Source organism: Porites lutea, chromosome 5 (assembly GCF_958299795.1).
Source record: "Porites lutea chromosome 5, jaPorLute2.1, whole genome shotgun sequence".
Lineage (NCBI taxonomy): Eukaryota > Metazoa > Cnidaria > Anthozoa > Scleractinia > Poritidae > Porites > Porites lutea.
Window position 1 is genome coordinate 9,083,515 of NC_133205.1, and position 22,976 is coordinate 9,106,490.

General features: G+C 40.6%; 3 protein-coding genes across 3 annotated transcripts in view; 1 reads left to right on the forward strand and 2 right to left on the reverse strand.

Moving 5' to 3' along the window:
* LOC140937865 (uncharacterized) overlaps positions 1-5,656 on the reverse strand; it is a 10,065-nt gene extending 4,409 nt beyond the window's left edge. Inside the window, exons 1-7 of the mRNA XM_073387435.1 lie at positions 5,567-5,656; positions 3,642-3,782; positions 2,761-2,847; positions 2,106-2,205; positions 1,140-1,400; positions 475-666; positions 1-30 (exon numbers count right to left, since the gene is read on the reverse strand). The exon at positions 1-30 is cut by the window's left edge and continues 81 nt beyond it. Of these exons, the coding sequence (XP_073243536.1) occupies positions 1-30; positions 475-666; positions 1,140-1,400; positions 2,106-2,205; positions 2,761-2,847; positions 3,642-3,782; positions 5,567-5,656 (901 nt within the window). The remainder of the gene's footprint in view (positions 31-474; positions 667-1,139; positions 1,401-2,105; positions 2,206-2,760; positions 2,848-3,641; positions 3,783-5,566) is intronic.
* A 3,527-nt stretch (positions 5,657-9,183) lies between these two features.
* Positions 9,184-12,784, forward strand: LOC140938548 (nuclear receptor subfamily 2 group F member 1-B-like). The gene is made up of 3 exons (XM_073388035.1): positions 9,184-9,592; positions 10,975-11,520; positions 12,372-12,784. The coding sequence occupies exons 1-3, from the start codon at positions 9,184-9,186 to the stop codon at positions 12,752-12,754; spliced, it is 1,338 nt and encodes a 445-aa protein (XP_073244136.1). The 3' UTR covers positions 12,755-12,784.
* A 3,012-nt stretch (positions 12,785-15,796) lies between these two features.
* On the reverse strand, positions 15,797-21,648 carry LOC140938968 (synaptotagmin-7-like). The gene is made up of 5 exons (XM_073388513.1): positions 20,575-21,648; positions 19,838-20,010; positions 18,628-18,772; positions 17,498-17,621; positions 15,797-16,548 (listed from the first exon to the last, which is right to left on the reverse strand). The coding sequence occupies exons 1-5, from the start codon at positions 21,133-21,135 to the stop codon at positions 16,244-16,246; spliced, it is 1,308 nt and encodes a 435-aa protein (XP_073244614.1). The 5' UTR covers positions 21,136-21,648; the 3' UTR covers positions 15,797-16,243.
* Positions 21,649-22,976: the final 1,328 nt, after the last annotated feature.

The following is a 22,976-nucleotide window of genomic DNA, read 5'->3' on the forward strand; positions in this document are numbered from 1 at the left end:
GGGCTGTTTCTTTTGCCGATTTCGCTGAATCTGAATGAAAAAAATAGTTTTAAATATTTAAAAAGAGCATTGCGATCAAGCGAATATGGCAAATCCCAGCTCGTAATTCTAGTGAGATTTGATGAGTCTAAGAATTTGAACTGTTCATCTTGGAAAGGCTAACCTCCAGAAGAGAAAAGTCAGATACCCTGTTTAAAGGGAGCTGGCAATGTTGCTCCTTCCTGGAGCATCAATTATTGTGTGGCACGAATGTCATTGAAGTTGCTCGTTACCAAGAGACCATAAAGTAGTCGCTTAGTCTCTCGCATTGAAGAACGATTTTTCTCTCTTCAAATCTGTGGTGGCGCGAGCTGATTTTTTATCCTTTTGCACAATTTTCGTTCTGGCTTTTCTTCTTATTATCATTTTTTGAATCAGTTTTGCGACGGAAAATATCTAATGTGAAACAGTCGTCTCATTGCTCTCACTGCCTACCATTTGTTGGAGCGGCAGGCTTTCTCCCGTACGTTCCATAGATATCTTCACCCGGTCTGTGAACAGTAGCCTGGGGAGAGGCACTGATATTCCGTGTTGGCGCCATTCCTCTGGGTACACCCGGTCGCATTTGCATGGAAGACTGAGGCGACATTTGTGGCCGCATTTGAACTCCTGGAGCCCTGGGACGAACTGAAAATAACACATGCAATTTAAGCACTGAAGTAACCAGAATAGATCCTGCGGGTTCACATATCCCGGCCAACGCCTTAAGATTCCCTCTTTGTCCCAAGTTATCTCATCAACGTTTATTGAAAATCCTACTCTGGCCTGTTTGGCGGCGAGAGTTTGAGTACGAAAGATGAATCCGTAAATAACCTGAAACACGCCAAGAGCCAGGCCTTAAATTGAGATGTAGAGACATTCTGGATGATGGGCGTGTCCGTTCAGCGAGGGATGTCCAATACTATCAACATGATACGAGTGGACAGAGTAGACTGTCGAATAGACAAATGCATCTCATCAAGGGGACTTAGAAATTTTCTGGCTTGTCTTGTTGGTAAGAGACCCCGTCTGTTGAAATCGAAGGAGTTATAGATCAACTATAGGTAAGAGGGTTTCGACAGTTATTTTGGTCCAAGTATTCTCAGTTTGGAATAACTTACCCTGCATCATCTGGGACCCCTGTGGCCTCATCAGTGGACGGTTGGGAGCATTCTGGTAACGAACCATTTGAACCCCTGCTCGTCCAATGGGGCCCCCGACCAATGATTGCATCTTCTGTAACTGTTGCATCCTCTGCATTTGCTGCATTTTCTGCCACTGTTGCATCTGCTGCATTTGCTGCATTTGTTGCATTTGTTGCATTTGCTGCATCTGTTGTAATTGCTTATGTTGCTGATTTAACAGCTTGCGCTCACGAGCCTCTGTGAGGGCGAAAAATTAAAGACTTTTAGATACTTAAAACGAGGACGACTACAAAAACGGGCAATAATAAGTAGTGTGCGCACGTGAACCCACTATTTTTTGGCGGGAAAACGTGATAACCGGCGTCATTCTACTTAGAGTTTACGCGGATATTAGAAGTTCCATCATTTTGCGATCGGGAGAAGGCTTATCCTCCTTCAATAAAAATAACCGCGTTAACTTTTCCGGTGAAAAAAGTAAAATGAGGCTTTTTGGGGTGTCTAGCTAATTTTTGAGAATACGCCAAAGAAACTTTAAGTCAAATCCTCGTATTCTTCCTCGCCCTCAAATCTATAAGTCTCTATTTGTGCTGATTTGACACTGACTCTGACACTGATTTTGACTGCCTGGTCAAAATCTCAAGATGTATGCATAGCATTATTACGAAAATTCGGGTGCATCAGTATTCCAGTTAATCAATTTTGAGCTGAGGGAGTGAAGACGTCTTTTATTAAAATTGTTGTTTAATAAAACAGATGAATATAAAGTGAAGACAGACAAGATAGCAAGATGAACTATCTAAAGCACCTCCTCCCCTTTCATCGATTGAAGCATTAATTTTTTCGTTTGTCGTGCCCCTCTAAAATAGACAGCGAAATGAGAAGCATTAACGTTTGTGTTTCCTATTCAATAGACCTTTATAAGCCTCTATTTTTATTACAAACCTCGTCGTTTTCGCTTGAAGTCTTTAATTCTTTCCTTAATGGCTGCGCGAAATGCAAATGCTTCTAGTTCATCACAGAAATTCAATCCTGCGCGGCAGTCCTGTCGAAATAGGAAAAAAAACTTGCAAAGTGAGTCTTCTGGTGGATTAGAAATTGGTAAAACTTTGTCATAGGAATCGGTGAAGTCAAATTTGCGTAGTATGGAAAAAATTAGGGGGAACGAGAGACAGAAACCTTACAACACTTCTTAAAGTCTGTAGCAGCTGATGTCAGATGACCCTGAATTTTACATATAAAATTTGTCGCAGGTTGTAGCATTGACAGTCGCGCAACGGTAAATCGAAATGGAAAGTATACGAACATAGCATTTTAAGGACGATATACTGAATACGGTTGTTTTTATAGCTTTAATTCCTTGTGTTGCAAGTATTAAAGAGAAGAAGGGTAGACGAAGTAGTCTAGTGTTCAACAGAAAATATGTAGTGTGCTACTTTGAAAAACGAAAATAAAAACTGCGTTCCGCGGATCACGGCCTGACTTAAGTTTACTTTGCCGGTGAGGGCTACCGACGCTTCAGTTTGATAGAGAAGCCTCTTTTCGCAGGGTACTTTTTTGGGCGCTAGGCCAGCCATGGAACGCACATAACTTTACTCACATGAGCATTGAAAGTATGAAATGTCGGAGTTGCAGCTCTGTATTTGAACTGTTTGTATAACTCTTGCTCCCATTCCTTTTCTCGATCCTGTGTTTAGAGAGAAGAGAAAGAAATATCATAGTACGGTAATTGAATAATCATCCTCCATTGTGTATTCAGGCATCGCCGAATGAGGGATTGAATTCCTTGTACGTTATCTTGACTAGTCCCTACGCATCATATTTCAAACACACATTCTCTTCCACAGAGTTCTGCTCTAGAGAGAAGATTTTGCTACCATGACAACAAACGAAAACGTCACTTAAAAAGGAATTCGCACTTTTTGAAACTTCATCGATCTTGTCATGGTGATGGGCTCCTGATCTTATTTGATTTCATTTAATTTGTCAGATGTTGACAAAATTTTCAGCGGTTGAATCGGAAAGGACCGTATTTAAGTTTAGGAAAAGAAAAAGACAATTTTTGTGTTGTGTTCACCTACTCCATAAAGCGGGCGCGCGAAATTAGGAAGTTTCATGTCGCAGTCGTGCAACGACGGCTAAAAAATGTACAAAAAACCGTGATGCACGCGCAAAGTTGTTGTTTTGAAAATAAAAACCCATCGCCTTTTCGCCGTTCTGTTTGCCGTCGCCTTCGTCGTTGCTCAAGCTCCTTATTGTTGTGATCCAGAAGTTTGGCTGTCATGGTAACGTCTTCTCTCTATTGCGCATGAAAAGCCAGGGCTCTGGGGTCGAGAATATTCAAAGCGGCTTTTTGTGTCACGTGGTCGGCTACGTCACCGAAACGCATTGTGGGAAGACCTCGTAATAGGCCTAGGCAAGCAAGTTATCCGTGCGATTGAAATTTACTGAAAAGAATAAATACGTAAAGTTGTCACTAACTTTCAGATCCAGTACTTTTATGTAGTAGGATTTGTTGATGCCATCTTTGACCAGACATACCACTCCTGTGATAGTATGCTCCCAACGGGTTCGGTCTGATGGTAAAGCAAGGTATAACTGGACAACACCTGTTGCTAAGGACTATGGGAGATATGAAGGATAAATTAAACCAAGCTACGGTTTTCTGGCAAAATGAACTTAAGGCTAACGTCGCCATTTTAGAGACAATCTAGGAAATCGCTTTGCTAAAACATCAGGCCCGGTTCCTGAAAGGCCGATTAGCGTTAATCCAGGATTAAAATTTGGTTCCGTTTTTGTTTTTTAGTAACATTTTGTGTTATCTTTACTGTATACCATAGTAAGGGCTCAACGGTTTATTTTAAGTTCCATTTGCACGTTCTTAGAAAAGAAAACCGCGCTTTAATTTTGATTTAATCCTGGGTTAAACTTAACCATCTTTCGAGGAGCCGAGCCCAGTCTTTTGTAGCCCCAGCGAAAATATACATTGTTAAGAATGTTTTATGAAAATACATTGAAAAATAAAGAGAAGTCGTTACGTCACGTTGTCATGGTAGGAAACTTTCTGGTTCTCAACAAAACGTTGTACTGCAAATATTGCAGAAAAAAAGAAAAAATTGACATGTATGACTTTTCTGTGTCTGACTGTACTCAGGAACAAAACGGTATCCACAATTTACTCCCACTGTTCGAAAAAGCAAATGGCCGTCTGTGTCAAGAAAGAGTGTTGAGACCCAGAAATCTTGCTACTATAGTAACATGACGTCACACTTCTCTCCATTTCTCAAGGGGTTTGAGGCCTGGGTCAGAGGTGGGTTCGGAGCATGTGATTGAATGACAATATCTCTCGCTAAGAGACCAAGAACAAATTGAAATTTTTTCCCAAAGTAAATCTTGTGGTCTTCTTGCGCCTTAACGTTTAATTATGGTCACATAAAGGCATGTTACGTGACCAAAAATTGAAAATGAAGGGAATTGGCGAATTTACTTTGTTTGGATAAATAAATTGGCTTTTCTCATAGAAGATAAACACACCTAACTTTGCACGTTTAGAACGAATGTACGCGAAGTTTAAAATTAAAGTGTTGAATAATTCAAGGTTAATTAGGGCATTTAAAATGATGTTTTCCGTCGTAATTTTTATTGAAGTGCAATGGACGGTCATTCCAAGCGAGAAATATCAGAAATATTTAATATGAATGAGAAAACTGTTATCGCTCGATTTCTTTTCTTAAACCCGCCACCAATTTGTCAGCTTTTTAAGATTTTTAGCAAAATGGTTACGTGACATATCACGTGACTTATTAACAGCCTATTTATACTTTAAAATCATAAGGACGATGAGTTCTTTATGTGCGGCAAATTTTGTTTCAGGTCCATTATCTGAGCCAAAGCTATAGCCAATAAATCATTTTCCAAGTAAATCTACTAGACCCAGGCCTTAAACTACTTGAGATTTTTTTTCTCTGAAGATATTGTTTCATTAAGAATTTTCGTATGACTATGGTCCTGTAAAGATTGGCCTGCGAGGAAGTTCTTTACGGAGGAATATGGTGAGAAATCACTCCAAGACACTGCTTGCTCGTACGTAAAGATTGGTTCAACGCCGCATCTTTTAGAAGGGTGGAGTCCTTAAAATATGAGCGGTAGTAGGTGATGAAAAGTTTTTGCTGACAAAATTGTGAGCGGCTTGCTTCAGGTTAAGGAATAATTGAAAGAGAGTAAGCTACTATATGAGAATAGCTGATTGACTTAACTTTCCTGCCATTTGCCAAAGTTTACCTAGTTTATAATCATATTTGCAACAATTTCTAGTGCATAGTGGTATTTTGCAAGAAACTACGCTGTTTTCAAAGCAATAGCACATAAAACAAAAGCGAATCTCGATTCAAATACTGATAACTCACATATTTTTTCTGTCCTAATATCTCGCGAACCATACTGTTTTCCTCCTCTGTTAATAAAACAGAAGGCGCATGTTTCTTTTTCGCAGCCATCGTTCTGCTTGACTGTTATTCGTGCTGTTATGTTTTCGTTTCTTTGTTGACGTCAGTTAACGTCGAATCGTGCGCGCGCAAGATCGTTGGAATGACAATTTTTGTTGAATAGACCTTATTCACGATACCTGCCATCTTTGCACTCGCTTAAAGACGGACGGGATACAAGCGATGTCACATGGTCTCTCAGGGCGATAAAAGCGATAAAAACGGCTAATACAAGAAATCGCGGTCGAGTTTCTTTATTCTAGACAACAGAAAATAAAGAAATTTTTCTCCTTAAGACGATAATGGCGAATTATGGGTGGAAGAGATCATTGTTACCTTTTGCATGCAGTAAACTATAATCATGTAAAACTTGTCAAAACTCGAAGTACTACATTTTGCATTGCTAAAATCTTCTTCTCGTTTGGCAAAACTGATAAAAAAATAGGTATTTTTTGGGTTATAGTTATGCAACATACGGACGTAAACTTGACGCAAATCTCCCTTTCACATTTTACTAACTTCTCGGAATGATCCAAAGAGTAACAGAGAAAAGGTAAAAATACTGAGAATGATATTCATGATGAGCCATTTCGAGGCTCTCATGCAGGCCGGAAAAGAACGCACATTAGCCCCGTAGTCAAATGCCTGAAACGATGGAAAGATAGACCACTCTCTTATCCTTTTCGTTTTCTTTCTTATTTTTTTCCCAGCAATATTCCTCCATAACTGACCATGAACGAAAGGACAGGTTAATAACTCGAGTACCATCTGTGCAATTGATCATAGATTTATCATGTCCTTTATGGGTATAGTTTTAAAATTACATGTCTTTGATATTTCCATAACAGAGAGCAGTATAGTAAAAGCCTATTTCATCACACGCAGAGAGCACATTTAATACTAACAATTTAAATCTTTTTAGTGATAATGGATGTTCAAAAGTTTTCATGTTTTCATTCTCTCATTCATTTGCATAATGGCTCAGTGCATGAAGAATCTGAAGAATACGAATCGTGTGACATGTGTGTGGCATAAAACATTGAAAGTGAAAAGTAAGCATCTCCAACCGCTTACTGGTAATTCTGATAAGTTTTTATTCCTACTGCAGCCCGTAATTTGTCAAAACAAAGTAATGGAGTCCAGCGATGGAAAGTCCAATAGCAACAGCCTCGTTCCCAGTCGTCGTCGGCGATTGGGATGTGACATCACCTGTCAAACTTGTCGGAAGAACTCGCGCTCCCCCGCTCATTCGGGCAGCGCGAACTGACTTGGAGACGAGGCTGCAGCAGCAAATGTTGTTTTATGATTTAGATTATCCACCTATATCAGTCCCTTCGCTTATCTCGTCAGATAGACCGATCCGAAAGACTATAGGCCAGGATTAATTTGCACGCTCCCTCTGTAACTCAACACAGATAGGACAACGGCGTTTGCTTGCCCTTGACGTAAACAACTAAGTATCTGCAGGTGTCCTTAACTTTTGATAAAAAAACTCGTAATATCCTTTCTCTTTGACAACATGCATGATATACATGATGAATTAGAGACCTGTCATTTAGCTAAAAGTCAAGTTTTTCTATTGGAAAGTATCTAAGTTGTATTTCAGAAAGTTTTGCTTCAAGTCGTGAAGATTTTCTGATTACATGTACTAAACAGCTTTTCTGAATTCAATCCGTCTGTTAACTTGAGAGATATATCAGTTTGTGAAACCTTGGTCACTTATTTCAATCAGGTACATTAGTTATCACCAGGTACATCCAACTAAAGGCACTGAAAACTGACAATTCTGTTTCAGTAGAAGGACCAGTGGAGTTAGACGGCTTGTAGGAAGGTTAACTTAATTACATGGATTGTTTAGTAACTTTACGTTTTAAGGCGCCACAGTATCCAAATTTTCAAGACGAAATATATCTAAAATTATCGACATTTACATTGTTAATCTTTTCATATCAAATGAGATATCCTCAAGATTCTCGTATTCAATTTACTCTAGCAATTCCCCAGTTTGCGTCCAGTGGAGTCAAAATAATGAGAAAAATAATCAAATGATTTTAAGGAAACGACAGTGATGTACAAACAAGTCACCCGCAGACCAACACGTTTCCTAAAACAAACAACAATGGCACGCTTCATGATTTACAATAATTACATGGTCCACTGACGGGTTGAATGCAAACTCGAAAATAAACGTATAAAAGTATCTTTGCAGATGAATTTTAATTAAGTCGATTGAATACACCCATGATTTAATGTCATCATTTAAAGAGTGATTTACTTTTGTGAGTTAGCAATTTGATCGGCAAAAATCTTGAGCTGTAAGATTGGCCTGGGTCTTTGACCTGCTAAACAGGGGAAGAATTCATGCAATACTGACGCGGGCTAGATTAAAACATGGTAATTTCCCGCCTTTAGATTTTCAGAATTCCCAGAAGTTCAATGCTTTTAAATAAAGCGGACAGCGAACGCCTAATTATAAAATTTTCAGTTTTTAACTCAGACGTGGTTCCTTGCTTGTTTGTTTGTTGGTAACTTATGGTTGAGCGCTTGCAAATAACCTACCACCAAATTCATTCTAAAGCAACTAAGAAACAATTGTTTCTAATTCTTTTCTATTGCTTTATTTCGTTTCTTCGTTTTGAAAGTCATAAAAGTAGTGACTATATGACGTTAAATAAACCAACCAAAAGAAGCCTGTTTAGCCACGTTCACCATGAGGCTATTGCATATACGATTAAAATTTAACACACCAGTGTTCCTCAAACGAGAAATATTAATATTGTTTTACTACCTTTTCTCCAAATATTTTTATTTTATGTGTAATCTGGAAGTGGAAATATCTAAATAAAGCTGGGATCCTTAAAACACGAATTAAAACCGTTTATATTGTAAGTGATATAAACTTTTCAAACTTGCCCCGGTAAATTGTTCTTCATATCTCTTGTAAGTGTTATGTTAAGGGCTGAACGTGTCGAGCTATTTGCCCTTTGGTCTTATGATTTTGACTTTCACCCTATGCTGAAACAAGGTCCTCTAGACTCCCCTGATCATGCTGAGCCAATTTTCTAAACGGGTCTTCGTTAGACGCGGTGATTTTAAAGTTTCTAACGCAGTGGCCGACAAGCTATCCGGTCTCCACATTGAAGTCCTCCCCACGACGTATCGATGGACTTTGAAATAATGATAACTCTTAAAAAAAAACCCTAATAACACTCAGAAGCTATTCAAACAAAGTAAAGAAAAGTAAAATTTACCCCAAACAGGGCGTAATTAGCCTTGAAATGTGTTTTTCTTTTCGAATTAGCGCTGAAGGACCAGTTGGTATTAGCCGAGCTGATTTCAATCTTCCATCGATCACTGGGCGGAATAACTGGTACCCTTATGAATATTACATAATTTACACAAAAGCGGCTAATTGCCTTTGTTGTTCACACGCTCTTCCCCTTTTATGGTCCAACAATAGTCATTCATGTTTGTATTCAAGAGAGGGAGTAACCTCTCTAGTCCGTTGTCGATTCTTTGGCTGAAAGTTCATGTGCATTATGAACCCTTACACTGACGAGGCGACATCGGCAATTGACGTAAACATTAGCTCATTGACCAGATTGCCTCAACCGCAAAGCTCTTGTGCGGAATATTCCGACGCCGATGACTCTCCTATCCTTCTAGAAAACGCCTTCTATTCGCCGGAAGACTGTTCGGAAAACGAGGACCTTTCGAGAACATCCAAGCCGTCTATTGAGTGCGTCGTCTGCGGAGACAAGTCATCCGGGAAGCATTACGGGGTCTTTACCTGCGAAGGCTGCAAGAGCTTTTTTAAGCGAAGCATCCGAAGGAATCTTTCGTACACATGTAGGGGGTTTAAAAACTGCCCAGTGGATATTCAACACAGAAACCACTGCCAGTATTGCAGACTGAAAAAATGCATGAAAGTTGGAATGAGGAAAGACGGTAAGCTTTGCCACTTAACATCACTTCTTTATTTGGCGATGAAAATTTTGACCCAAGCTGAAACTGTATAAACTGCTGGTTCGTGTATTATCATTTTTCCGTTGTATTGTCCGATAGCCTGGTAGTTAACTTTATCTGACCGGTACATCAGACAATAATGTTACGGAACAATGAAAGTAAATAACACCTAATTTTATCGTAATCGTAAAATAAATAAGTGCGGCAGCTTGTGTTGCTATAATAAAGCCACACTCTTCTCTAAACCCGTCCTGTATCTCAGCTCGTAGAACATCCCTTATATTAAGGAGCAAGAGCATAAGGCCTTCCGTACTACTATTTTTCCTCACCACGTATTAGCTACTACTGTAGGCCAACTTGCTTTATAGCTTTATGTGATTTATTGGGCAATTTCTATATGCTATTCTTTTATTCATGTTCGTGGTGATTAAAAAAACAACAAGAAAGAATAAAATCCTAATCAGGCGACTGAGACTGAACAAAAATCAATAAGTGGAAAAGAAAGTATTTCATTCATTCTCTTATTCATTCACTCATCCATTCATTCCCAGTTCTTCCTTCACTCATTCACTCCTTCTGTCCTTCATTCCGGTCATTCGCTCGTTCATTTCTTTGTACGTTCTGGAGAGCACCACCCATGACTTAACAAGACGAGTTGGGATAGATACGTTGGACCAAGAGTCATTCTCTCTTGGTTGGACAGAGAATCGTGGGTCACAATGTCCCAACAGGAGTCTAACCCGCGACCGGTCGCTTACTAATTTAGAATCTCCAGCGCACAGCAGCTGTTGGTAATAAATAGGAACACTTACAAAAGCATATGATTTCACAGAAATTCGTTTGTGACTGCGTTTACAGAGTTGATCCTGATAAGAACGTGGTTTCCTACCCAGTCGTAGTAATTGAGCGCTTACCATTTGGAAAGGAAATTTCGGTAAAAAATTTCTGACAAATGGTACCTGACTTAAAAACGTCTCCGAAAAGAGAAATAGGTAAGAGTTGTATCATTTGCAAAACACCAGATAACGAGTGGGCCTGGGTTAAAACAAATCACCTTCCGCCTCAAAAGGAAGCCTGGCACTGGTTAACTCGACAAACGGTACAAATAATTTCGGTCGTTTCGGTAAAAACGGAAAACGTGTGATACCTCGAAAGGTATTACTTTTTTCCGGAAAATTTCTACCGGGATAAACCATACCATTTGAATTCTCCCCGGTATTACCGGCTTTTCCATACAAATGGTAAGCGCTCATTGTCATAGAAACTTTATTATCTTCGATGACATGGAGCCCAGTCTCCCTTAGGTATAAGACTTACGCAAATAACGATCGACTTAATTTACTGACTTTTGCTTTTGTCAACAGCTGTCCAGAAAGGCCGCATCTCAGCGGCGCAGCCTGACCTGGTCAGTTCTTTCCAAATGGGTCTAGGAGACATTCGCAATCCACAGTCCTTTTACTCAAGTTACATTACACTCCTACTCCGGGCAGACACCATCGCGCGCTACCAACAATCCCTAAGGATTCCCGCCAGCATTGCGGGACTGGAAAGCGCTTCAGAACTTGGTGCAAGATTGTTAGTTTCAATCGTAGAATGGGCAAAGAACATTCCCTTTTTCACTGAATTAACTCTCCCTGATCAGTCCATCTTATTGCGCTCATGCTGGAGTGAACTTTTTATACTAAGCACCGCACAACACTGCTCTCCATTTCACATGGCACAACCGCTGACCATTAGTGCCCTCACACCGCCGTCGAGCAGCGATTTGTTAGCGAGCAATAATGGATCAATGTCGTTTGATTTCGTTGAAAATTTCCAATTGTTTGAAGAACAAGTCGAAAAACTTAAAAACCTGCACATAGACTCCGCTGAGTTCTGTTGCCTAAAGGCTATAATTCTGTTTAACCCAGGTAAGTGCTTTTTAGGTCCGTATTTCTTCAATATTTTACTTCCATTTACTATATTGGGCTAACAAATTTCCTCTTTCAGATTAACCTCGGGATTCCGAAAAGGTTGATAATAACTGGGATCTAAATTTCAAATTGTGATTTGCTCAAGTAACTGTTTCATCCTTCTTTCGGAAGGAAAAGTGAAGGTGACCGTCTTCAGTTGGTCTCTGCAAAACTTAGACACTTATTTTGCCTTATTGAAGGTTATCTTCGTCTAGCATTCCTATGAGACGAAAAATTTGAACAAGAGCGGTTTTCAGCGAGCTGTAGAGGTGCAGTGAAATACAACAAAATTAATTTTGGGTTGAACAAGCTCTATTCGAGCTCCATTTCAGGGAGAAGCTGTTACACGTTAAGCACTAAAAATGTGGGGCTATGGTTGACAATCTCGAAGAAGTGGATTTTCCGAAAATTACACTTCAGAAAATCGTAGGGAATTTTCTAGATAAGGTTCGAAAATTTTACATGAATGGGATGGTCATCTAGACGTTTTTGGACTTCCTTAGAGGTATAGAAATTTCTAGGCAATTTTTGCTTCTCTTCTCCGAAAATATATTTTACAGAAGACTGTCGTTGGGTGCCCCTGGTGTAGTCTATCTATGAAAATCTATGGCACTTGTAGCCGGGAGTAAATCTTGACGAAGTGCCGGTTTAATAGAAGTGCAGATAACAAAAAATAGTTCTTATGAACCACGGAAAAGATGACAGCCACCTCTTAATTGAGATGACCGCTTAAAACGGTTTCAAAGACTTAAGTAAGTGATCGCTTGAAATAAGATTGCTTAATAAATGTTCGGCTGTATGTCTTTCAGATTCCCAGGGACTCGCTAACGCTGCGCACGTGGAAGGACTTCAAGAACGTACTCAGTGTGCCTTGGAAGATTGCATTCGTACGCAGTACCCAAACCAACCAACACGATTTGGCAAACTTCTTCTCAGGCTACCCTCCTTAAGGCTGATTCGTCCCGGAACGGTGGAAGGGCTTTTTTTCCCGCCAATTAGCTTGGGAAACACAGTGGAAAATGCTCTGAACGAGCTGTTGGTTATGAATAGTCCTAGTAGTACTGCGCATGCCCATGTGCCTGCAAGCTCGCCAAACAGTTGGCCTGGCAATATGTTTCCTAATAATGTCCCTGACATAAACAGTATTAGTAGCGTGAATAGCGTGAACATGAATGGTGGTGCTGTGGTATAGAAAAAGTTGATATTCCTGTGCCAACAAAAGATTCCGTCGGAAACACGGATTTCAAAGATTTGTTAGTTTGTGATTATGTGTATTAAGGAAAAAAGGATGATAATTGAAATTTAAGGTAATTTTTGGAACTTTTTTCTTTCTGTGTATAAAAATATTATTTTTTCGGACTTGTTAAAATTTCAATTTAATTTGTTTTACAAAATCTTCAACCAACTGACATATACTATGGTGCTTTGCATAAAATACTCTTTTCTGTCCTTAATTAGAGCAACTAACTTAAACATTAATTATGAACACATGTATCCCGAGAAAATCTACAATAGCATGAGCCTAACATTAGATAATGGACCTCCAGGTGAGCCATAATAGGTCCTATTATGGCTCTTGCTGGAAATGATTATTCCCTTATAAATGCAGTCAACGCCCAGAATAACGCTTTCTCTGATTATTATCTTCCTGTTAGTAAAAGCGTGCTGTTATAAGTAATTATTTTTTGAAAGAAGTGAACTTTTTTTCGTGAAAATTAACATGAGGACTGATGATGCGAACTAATACGCGGGTAATATATTTCTAAAACATGTCTGCATAAATGTTGCGTTGCATGCGGAAATTCACGCTGTTATCTTTTTTAACTCTCGCAACACAAACATTTTACACGCAGCTGTCGCCTCTACTTTCTCGCTACAGGCAAATTCGTCGCGCGTGGAGGAAGCATTGCGCCGAACTGATAGGGTGCGACAACACCCGTTTCTCCTCCCTCTTCGCCCAGGAGAAACGGATGTTTTCACAGGCTACCCAGCTGTCGACAAATCCAGTAATCTCATTCAGATCGAAGTCTGTTAATTAGCGATGCAAGGTTCTCAGGGTATAGGTAACAAAAAGACCCCAAAATTTGATAGAAATACACTTTGTTTTTAAGCCATAATGTTTAAAATTTATTTAAGCCTACTGATTTTCTGAAGGGCTCGAATTATGTAAGAAAATAAATATTTACCTTTACAATTTTCAAACAAAATATTAGACCATTTAAAAAGTATTTAAAATATAGACAAAACTGTAGTATAGTTTCAAATGTGTCATTTAACTAACACAAATAAATTTCGGTTCAAAACGAACTGTACAAGTTGTGAAGAGTCCTTTATTTGCTTAATTTTCCGATTAAGACCCATCCTCCAGCCACAAAAGACAGAATTGTTGGGACATCAGTATGGGAAGCTTTCCCTCTCCCTGTAAAAACGAGGGAAACAGCTCGTGTTTGGAGATTTGGTGTCTGGTGTTTCAGAGCTTAAACTCGTGAAAGCCTCGTGTTTTGCTGGAGATGTGCTTGAAAATCCCTGGGTTTTTTTTACAGCTTTGTAAGGTCTCGTGAAAGGCTTGTGTTTGGATATTTCTTGAAAATCCCTTTTTTTCGCAGCTAAGTAAATCTTGTGAAAGGCTCGTGTTTGGAGATTTTGTTGAAAATCGCTGGTTTTTTACAACTTTGCAAAGTCTCGTGAAAAGCTCATGTTTGCAGATTTTCTTGAAATTATCTCTGGTCTTTCGCTCATGAGCTATGTTAAGTCTCGTGAAAGGCTCGTGTTTGGATATTTTAGCTTATTTTGTTGAAAAAGAAAATCTTGTGAAAAACTCGTGTTTGGAGATTTTAATGAAAATCGCTGGTTTTTCACAGCTTTGCGAAGTCTCGTGAAACGCTCGTGTTTGGAGATTTCTTGAATGATCTCTGGTCTTTCGCAGCTATGTAAACAATGTAAAGTCTCGTGAAAGGCTTGTGTTTGGAGATTTTATTGAAATGATCTCTGGTCTTTCGAAACTTTGCAAAGTCTTGTGAAACGCTCGTGTTTGGAGATTTTCTTGAAATGTTCTCTGGTCTTTCGCAGCTATGTAAAGTCTCGTGAAAGGCACGTGTTTAGAGATATTCTTGAAAATCTCTGGTTATTTACAGCTCTAGTATCGCAAACGGCTCGTGTTTGTAGATATTTTTGAAAATCGCTGGTTTTTCACTTCTATGTGATGTCTCGTTACTAGCTTGCGGACAAAGACGTATTTCCATTAAGTTATTTTTCGGGTGGAGATCCAGAAGAGACGACCGGTAATACGTCTGTGTCCGCAGTTTATCTCGTTAACTTCTCGTGTTTGATTGAAGATACATGTATTCTTAGAAATCTCTGTTTTTTCATAATTATGAAAGCTAGGTGAATAGCTTGCGTTTGGTGATTGTCTAGAAAATCTCTGATTTTTCAAAGCCTTGTAGTTGGGGTCAGGTGGTTCGACCAGACCTCGTTTATAGGTCTCTCGCTCCAGGAAACTGGAACTGAGGCTGGGAACTGAAACGAGGCTGGGCTCAGCTTTGTTTGGTGTCTGGTGTAGGGTTAGGCACATTATGCTCGAAAATTTGATTATTATGCTGTTTAAGCGTCACTTTGAAAATTGTATCATTTTGCCGAAAATTATGCCGGTGTCGGCGGATTATGCTAAATCGACACTGGAGAAAGTCTGGTCCTTTTCCTGCCCCTGCCCAAACAAATTACCTCCAGACGTCAATAACACAGTGATTTTTAAATTTTAAATTTAAAAAATGTTGCTAGACAGTGCAATACAAGAACTTTATGAACTAACCAGGCCTCGAAACCAGTAACAAAGAGTTGGAATGAGCTTAATACTGAAAGAAGGCAGTTGGAAACCAATTATCCCCCAAATGGAGAGCCTGCTTGCAGGCTAAATCGCCATTATGCCAGCATCGTGCTCAACGTTTTAATCTTAGCATTATGCTCAACATTATGCAGACATAATGTGTCTAACCCTAGTCTGGTGTCCCAACAATTTATGACCGAAACATTGATCTTTACAAAACTTCTTAGTCTCATTCAGAAGTTAATATAACATTATAGTAACAGTGCATGGTGCAGTGCAGGTGTTCGATTAGAACTGATGAATATTTAACGTTAGTAAACTTGACACGCAACGACGGAAGGAGAGGTAGCGTGATGTTACACTGGACGATTCGCGACGACGATTTTTAGTACAACACATCGTTGCAAAGTTGGACAGCGTCATATCTATTCGAAACAATGTCGCAACAATGTTGCAACGCAGTGTTGGTCTAAACATCGTCGTTGCGAATCGTCTCGTGTAACATCACCTTTAGAACGAGTCAAAATGGCGGCAAAAATTGACCCAGCCTGCGAGCAAGCTGTTCATTTGGAGGAGTAGCGAGAAGTCACGCGTGAGCATCACTCGAAAGGAGACGCTCCTGCCTTTTCGCGTGGCTCGCATAATTGACGCCACACACTTCCGTTACTTCCCTCACTTCCGCTCTAAGACAATGACTACTGATTCAACGATCAGCTTGTTTTTAGAACCGTCTTCCTTGATCGAAAAAGCCAGGGCTTAGAGTTCAAATACCCTGAGAAACGAAGAGTAACAAATTCACTTGCTTGCATCAACGTCACAAAAGACGTTGCAAGTTTTTGTTGACCGTTTTACCACACCTTAAGCATGAAGCAAATGGGTTTCAGTAGCCCTTTTAAGAGGGGTCATAATCATATCATTCCAGTGCCTAAGCTCCGAGCCAAATGATTCAAGGCCCAGAGTAATGTAGCCAATTCTGTTTGTTTTCTTTACTGTATCACCTCGGTAGACTTCACACATTATGCTTGAGTGTTTTAGTTCTTCATCCTTCATATCAAAGACAAAGGCTTCATTGAAGACTGGTGAAGTGGATTTTTTAACAACTTTGGTCTTTTTGCGTTCAACGACTTTCCGTTGGACATAGTAGAGTACTCTAACAAAAGTATCTGAAAAAAACAAAATACAAGGGTGCCTGCAATGAGCGTGCCATAACGCATCAAAATGCGGAAACAAAACTTGCCTTTTTGAGCATCAGTAAAATACCTCTTCAAAAATGATAAAGAAACCGGGTCGAGTTACCTTTCGCAAAGACTTCTGGAAATGTTACTAAGGACAGGGGGAAAAAATTGACCAATAGCTGACCGTCGTGTCCCCAGTAGCGATCCCAGAAACACTAGCGGGACACATTTCGGCTGCAATTTCCTCGGCGAAATGTCATTAACGTTGGGCTGTCCCCGAGAGGCGAGATCACTCATCGGGGACTTGATTAATAATGGCACGCATTCGTTGTTTACTGCAAATCGTGCATGCAGCTGAAACACAGTCAAACTTACATGTTCGATTACCTCTCATAAGCGACAAGCTCTTCAAAATCTCAAATATATCTTTTCCAGTCAAAGCATTAAAGTTGAAACCCCTCAAACGCGACTTCTCTTACCTCCCTTTCGTAAACAAGCGATGCCATTTTCAACATTGGAAACCAGGTCTTAAGTCGTGGTAGATGTAATTTATATTCTGAATTAGCCTGTGCCAGGCTCTCTGTCAATGGAGACGAACAAAAAAGGCGGGCGAGCAATGGAAAATCAAACGAGCGAAAAACGGCGGGAAAAGTGAACATCTCTCCCCAGCTCCCCAGCGGTTTTCGCACAACTTTTGTCGATGCGCTTTCCGCATCTTAGAGCTTGGAACAGGCTAATCCTGAATTATGTTACTAGGCAAAAAATACATTTTTAAATAGTCTTATTGTCCTGAAGGTTTCTCTCATGGGTCTGGGAAGGGGACAGGATATCAACTGGCTGGGGCAGTTAGCAGTAGCGAATAATATAGACCAAGTACTTTTTACAGGGGAGGTAAGAAGTTGCGAAAGGGGTTTGGCCGAATAGAAAGTTATGTTACCAAGTCCGCCAGGCGCCTCTGCCTTTAGAGGGGGAAGTCCTGTCGCTTTTAGAATGATGACGTGCAAGTGGCCAGTGGACGGCTGTTGGCACAAAGAAACCATCAAGGAGCCTCGGTTTTCCGACTGAAAGAAAAAAAGAGAGTGGGAAATTAAATTTTGTAGAAAATATTAAGCCAAGAACAGTAAAAGGGTAAAAATGGACGTTTCGTAGAGGCCATTTTAACACTAATGTTTTAGTCCTTCCGTTGTTCTTGGAGACAGTTTAAGCTGGCGAAACTTGTGGAGAGGCTAGGCGATGCATTTCTCAAATTTAAGCGCATGCATGTCAGAACGAAATATATTTCTGTGAGCGAAAACTAGATATGAGCTTAGCCGGTAGCCGACATTTCGCCACGCAAACTCTGGTTTCCCAAAGGAATGACGTCTGAGGAACGAGCCGCAGACATTCCACACCGATGACGCGTCACTATCCAGATCTGGGCAATGATCCTGACTGGATGAATCAAACTTTCTACCAATCAGAAGCACTATTTAGATCTGGGTAGTGTCGTGTCATCATGCAGTATGGAATTTCAGCAGAGGTTCCTCAAACGTCATTTTGCGGGTAAACCAATGATGGCGTCGCGAAATGTCGGCGTTTTTCTTAGGCTAAGATGAACTGAATCCGCAGGAAGAGTTGGAGAGGTTGCACTAGAGATAGACTCGATTTCCACGGAACGCGGGCTCATTTCCCGAACAGCGGTTGGTAATCAAGCCTACAATAGAGACGATGGTTCGATGTTGTGTCGAGGTGCACTATGGGACTATTTTGGGGAACAAATATTGGTCCAGTTTTCTGCGCAACGTTGTAGCAATAGCCAATAACAGAAACGATAACGGCGCCATTTCCACAGAAATGGAAATCAAGCATCAGAAAAATTGGAAGAATTCCGAACTCCACATCACGAGAATCGAACTTACGACCCTTGTTTTACCGTTGAGGCTCAATGGTGAGCTGGGTCAGAATGTAATTATATCAAATTACACACCAGCCAAAGCGAACCGCACATTATAAAAGACGTTGTAATAGAACTCATTGCAAGGGCAATGATCGTGACGTCGTGACAGGCGAACTGTATACTGTACTTACGTCATCAATAGTCTTGGAGTTTAAGTGGCGTGACAACTTTGCTCCTTCAACCAAGTCAATCTCCAATAGTGACAGCATCACCTCGGCGACGAATTCACTTCGAGAAAATTTGTCGTAGTCAAGAACAACGAACTTCAGAGTGCAACTATAAAGAAAAGAAAACATCCGTTAAACAGCTTAATTTGTATTGGGTGGAGAACAGAATAGGAAACAATTGGACGAATAAGGAGCCTCTCTCTTACTTGCCCTCGTCCGATTTCCCCTGCTTGCGCTTGATATTACGAGCCAAGGCCCTTTAATTTGCCATTCTCTTTCCCAGAGCTGTGATCCTTTTGACCAGCGCCACGAACGGTTGTCCACGGATCGAGAGTTTTGGAGACGGAAGTCCGCAAATCATAGACTTCCAGCTTTTTGCGCTGTCTCAGAAATTTAAAATCATACTGGTTTTCAACAGTTTCAAAAAGGGTAAACTATTACGCTTGCCAATTATCCTGGTCCCAGCCAGACCTCTCGATCTGTGGCACTGTACAAAAGGATCGCAGCTCTGAGATTGCTTGTATAAAGCCGCACCCCCCTTGAACAAAATCGCGGCGAGGGACGATTGAAGGGACGGGCGGCTGTACACAGGCTACTCTAAAAACTTTTTGGCAAATTTAGAATACGTCCTGAGTCCCAGAAACCTGTCAGCAAAACCTACGAAAGTTAAAATGGTATTTTTGCACTTCTAATGACATTTCGGTCCCTTTTGACGTATATCATATTATAATTCGAATTTGTTCCCGTCAGAGAGGAGCTTCCACTTTCGCGGGAAAAAAGTGCCCTAAAATGTTTCTAAAAATAAGCCGGTCCAGGGGGTTCCTAGGGGACGAAAATGTTAATTTGGAGGATAATGTACCACTTAGGGTACGTCACACGATGACGAAAGGCTTTTCGTGCCGCCAGGAAAAGCTTTTCGGTATCGTCTGAACAGCAGCCCCCGAGACCGACACAAGTCGTTCACGCACATCGAATATCGTGCCGGAGCGGTAGGCCGCGAGAGCTGAATATTTACTTCCGTTTCAGTGGTTTCCGGTTCTGGTTCCTGCTTTTTTACTTCCGCGACGGCCGAATAGGTGTTCACATTGCACCAAAGTGTGGCACAGAAGCCCTATGAAGTATGATTTTTAGGCCGGCGAAAAAGCTATCGAGTCTAGTGTCAGCATAGCCTTACTTCCGTGCTTCTTCCAATGTCAGCTGATCGAACATGCAAATGCGGTTGGTTGAAAGATTCAGGAAACTCGACCTGGGTTCCGTATTGCGATCTCCAGGCAACAGGTGAACGCGAACATACGGGGTAGAGACCCCTGATAGACGTACATGCGGCAGATCAAACGCCCCGTTGACCTACAAAAGAGCGGCAAACGATGAGGAAATGGCATGACAGTCCTAGAGTTATATTGCATTTTTAAAAATAGGGAAAAATAATAGTAACACAATCAATACTGGCCTGCGAACGCAGACAATTTTCAGGTCCTCCCAGCTTCTCTCTACCCGAAAAGTACTTAAAAGGTGGGTGTTTTCGAATGGGTGAAGCGACGACAGGAAATACGCTTGTGTTCAAAGTCTTAGTCAATATATCATAGATACTCCATTTAAATGCCTAGATATATAAGTAAAATTGATTCTGCATTCAGTTTAAATTATGAAGTGAATAATAATAATAATAATAATAATTGATAAATAAACTCGTGACTGAAATCATAAAAATAATAACAATAATTATGGCAACAAAAATGAATCACATTAATAAGCCAAGAACATAATTTTTTAAGTGACTAACTTTGGACACACTTATGCATTTAGCAAAGGAATCCGCAGATGTCTGCAGGCAGCCAACAGATAGGGAAATCAAACTCTTTTAGCTACAGCACAAGAGAACAAAAGTTTCAAATAATAATGGAAGCAAACCTGAACAAACAGAAGATTTTTCTCCGTCATGAACTGTATGGAAACTTCCAGTTTTCCGTATGGTGCCACGGACGCTCTCTTCAGCGGCTCTCGCTTCGGTAGCATAACGTACTGCGACACAGCGCGGCGAAACTGAGGTCGATACTCCTTCGTAGCAATACCTTCTTCGACCGTCCCAGGTTCGACACTTTCTTTATTGCGGGCTATAACAAACCCATGTCTCTGCCCCGGAGGGGTCGAAGGAATAGGCATCGATAAGGATCGTCTAACTGCCAGCGGCGAAACCTTTCCCGTAGGTTCGTCGTTTTCGATTTCTCCGACCTCGCTGCACGGTGTTGTTGTACCCTCGCTTCCAGTTCCTTCAGAGATCAACTTATATGGCGGGATAGTAAACTCTGGCGGCTCTTTTGTCGCTATGTAAGCCCCAAATTGTCGTTCTATTTTAGGACCATTTAACGTCTTCAAATATCGTCTCAAGAAAACAATCCCCATGATCGCAAGAAGCAGCAGAAAAGTTAAAATTCCGAGTCCAACCGAAGCGGCAAAAGGTAAAGATTTCATATCTCCCGCCTTCTTTACTTGTCCGTTGAAAATTGATACTCGCACCAGAAAAAATCAGGAAAACTGAATCTCTGTAAGACCACATAAATTTCACTCACCAGTGTCGATGCATAAAAATTGATACTACCTTCAAGACAAACCATAAGTCTACTACACCACCGATCAAGCCGCGCCGATCTGAGTTCCTATTATCATTTTGAATCCTGTTGCTGTGATTTGTAACGATTTCAACTGATGATCGATAAACAGAAGCGTTCAAATATTGGCCTTGACGCCTTTTGTAGACTCTTTCTCTCCTATACAGTAATTCCGAAACAATCCAAAACCGTGGAATAGTGTCTGATACAGATTAATCAAAATTTTGAGGAGCTGAGGAATAACATTTTAGGGGTCGCCTTTCCCCTCATGTCATCAACACTTCGCTACTCGTAATCCTTGATCACGACAGGAGGTTTCGTGTTGTGTATTGATAAGGTATCTGGTTGCTACCACTTCCTGTACCTGTACATGAGGTAACGCAACAGAGTAACGCGAGTAACGTGGCCTGCTAGCAATCTCCTGTTATCTCCTCTTTTCCGATCTTTTTCAAGAACACAAAATGGCCCCAGTTAGCTTGCTTGTCAGCGTAAGTGGGAAAAAAAACGAACTCCACTCGTTTTAAAAACAGCAGTTATACTGACTCAAACACAGGGTATGTGCCGCTGGCCTCTCAGAGCCCCTACCCCATTATAGTCTATTCTTTGGCCAATTATAGACCCCATCTTAGTCACTTTTGGGCAAACATGAAATTTTCGCGATCTCAACTTAGTCACTTTCTATTTTTATGAATTGACCCATTTTTTTAGATTGAATGAAGAACACGTTACTTTTCGTCTACAGTACAAACATTCTGGTACGTTCGCTAACCGTAAATATGATGTGCGTTCCCTTTCTAGTAACTCTATTGAAAATGCGACCCCATTATAGTCAACCCAGTCGTGAAAATGCGACCCCATCCAGCGGCACATCCCCATTAGCCTGTTATAAGGAAGTACCCTCCCCCCAGGACTTAACATTGAAAACTAACTGTAGGTAGAAAACGAGGACCTAAGACCTAAGACCTAAGACCCAAAAACAGCCCTCTCAAAATCACTTATAAATAGGTATAAACGGCTATATTGACCTGGGATGTGTAGGAAACAACAAGATCGTCAATTATCAATGAATTTGACCCGTTTCTAGCTTTTTATAAGTGATTTTGAGGGAGGTTTTCGTTTTTGAGTCTTAGGTCTTCGTTTTCTCAGTATCCTAAAACTAAAGATGCTCGTGCAAACGAGCCTCGAAAATGAGTAGCACATATTCGTGGGGGGCCGCACAAATACAGAACTACTTTTATTAGCTGACTTATCCCTGGTTGGCCCGTTTTATGGCAGCGTTACTTTTTTAAACTTTTCAGACTTAAAAACACTTTACGGCCACTTTATGTTCTCATACGTGTGACACGATATTGTTCAATATTACTGTACTGTATTGCATTTTGTGTATTGCGTGTACAATACAATTATACAGTGTCGGAAATACCCATACGATAGAATACAGTACACAGTACAGTATTAACCAAGAGAGACACACAACAGCCTTTTACAGTTTTCGAACTTACGGTACTCTGAAACAATAGAGTTTTTTCTTTTAAAGTCTTAGGGATTACCCTACAAAGTAATTACAGATTTAATCAGCAGGAAACCAGTAAGTGCAGTGCCAATATAGGAGAGGCGGATCGCGCGCTGTTCAGGAAGATCTCCAGCATGTCCGGCCACCATTTGCATACTTTCCTTCCCAAAACCCAAAAAATTAAAGTTCTG

What these genes read in the sequence shown, in the direction of transcription:
- LOC140938548 (XM_073388035.1), top strand. Translation starts at nt 9,184, where the DNA reads ATGAACCCTTACACTGACGAGGCGACATCGGCAATTGACGTAAACATT. An exon ending in AGTTGGAATGAGGAAAGACG is followed by an intron (nt 9,593 to 10,974) that starts GTAAGCTTTGCC and finishes TTTTGTCAACAG; the next exon opens with CTGTCCAGAAAGGCCGCATC. An exon ending in TATAATTCTGTTTAACCCAG is followed by an intron (nt 11,521 to 12,371) that starts GTAAGTGCTTTT and finishes TATGTCTTTCAG; the next exon opens with ATTCCCAGGGACTCGCTAAC.
- LOC140938968 (XM_073388513.1), bottom strand. Translation starts at nt 21,135, where the DNA reads ATGAAATCTTTACCTTTTGCCGCTTCGGTTGGACTCGGAATTTTAACT. An exon ending in ACATTGGAAGAAGCACGGAA is followed by an intron (nt 18,773 to 19,837) that starts GTAAGGCTATGC and finishes TTTTCTTTATAG; the next exon opens with TTGCACTCTGAAGTTCGTTG. An exon ending in ACTCCAAGACTATTGATGAC is followed by an intron (nt 17,622 to 18,627) that starts GTAAGTACAGTA and finishes TTTTTCTTTCAG; the next exon opens with TCGGAAAACCGAGGCTCCTT.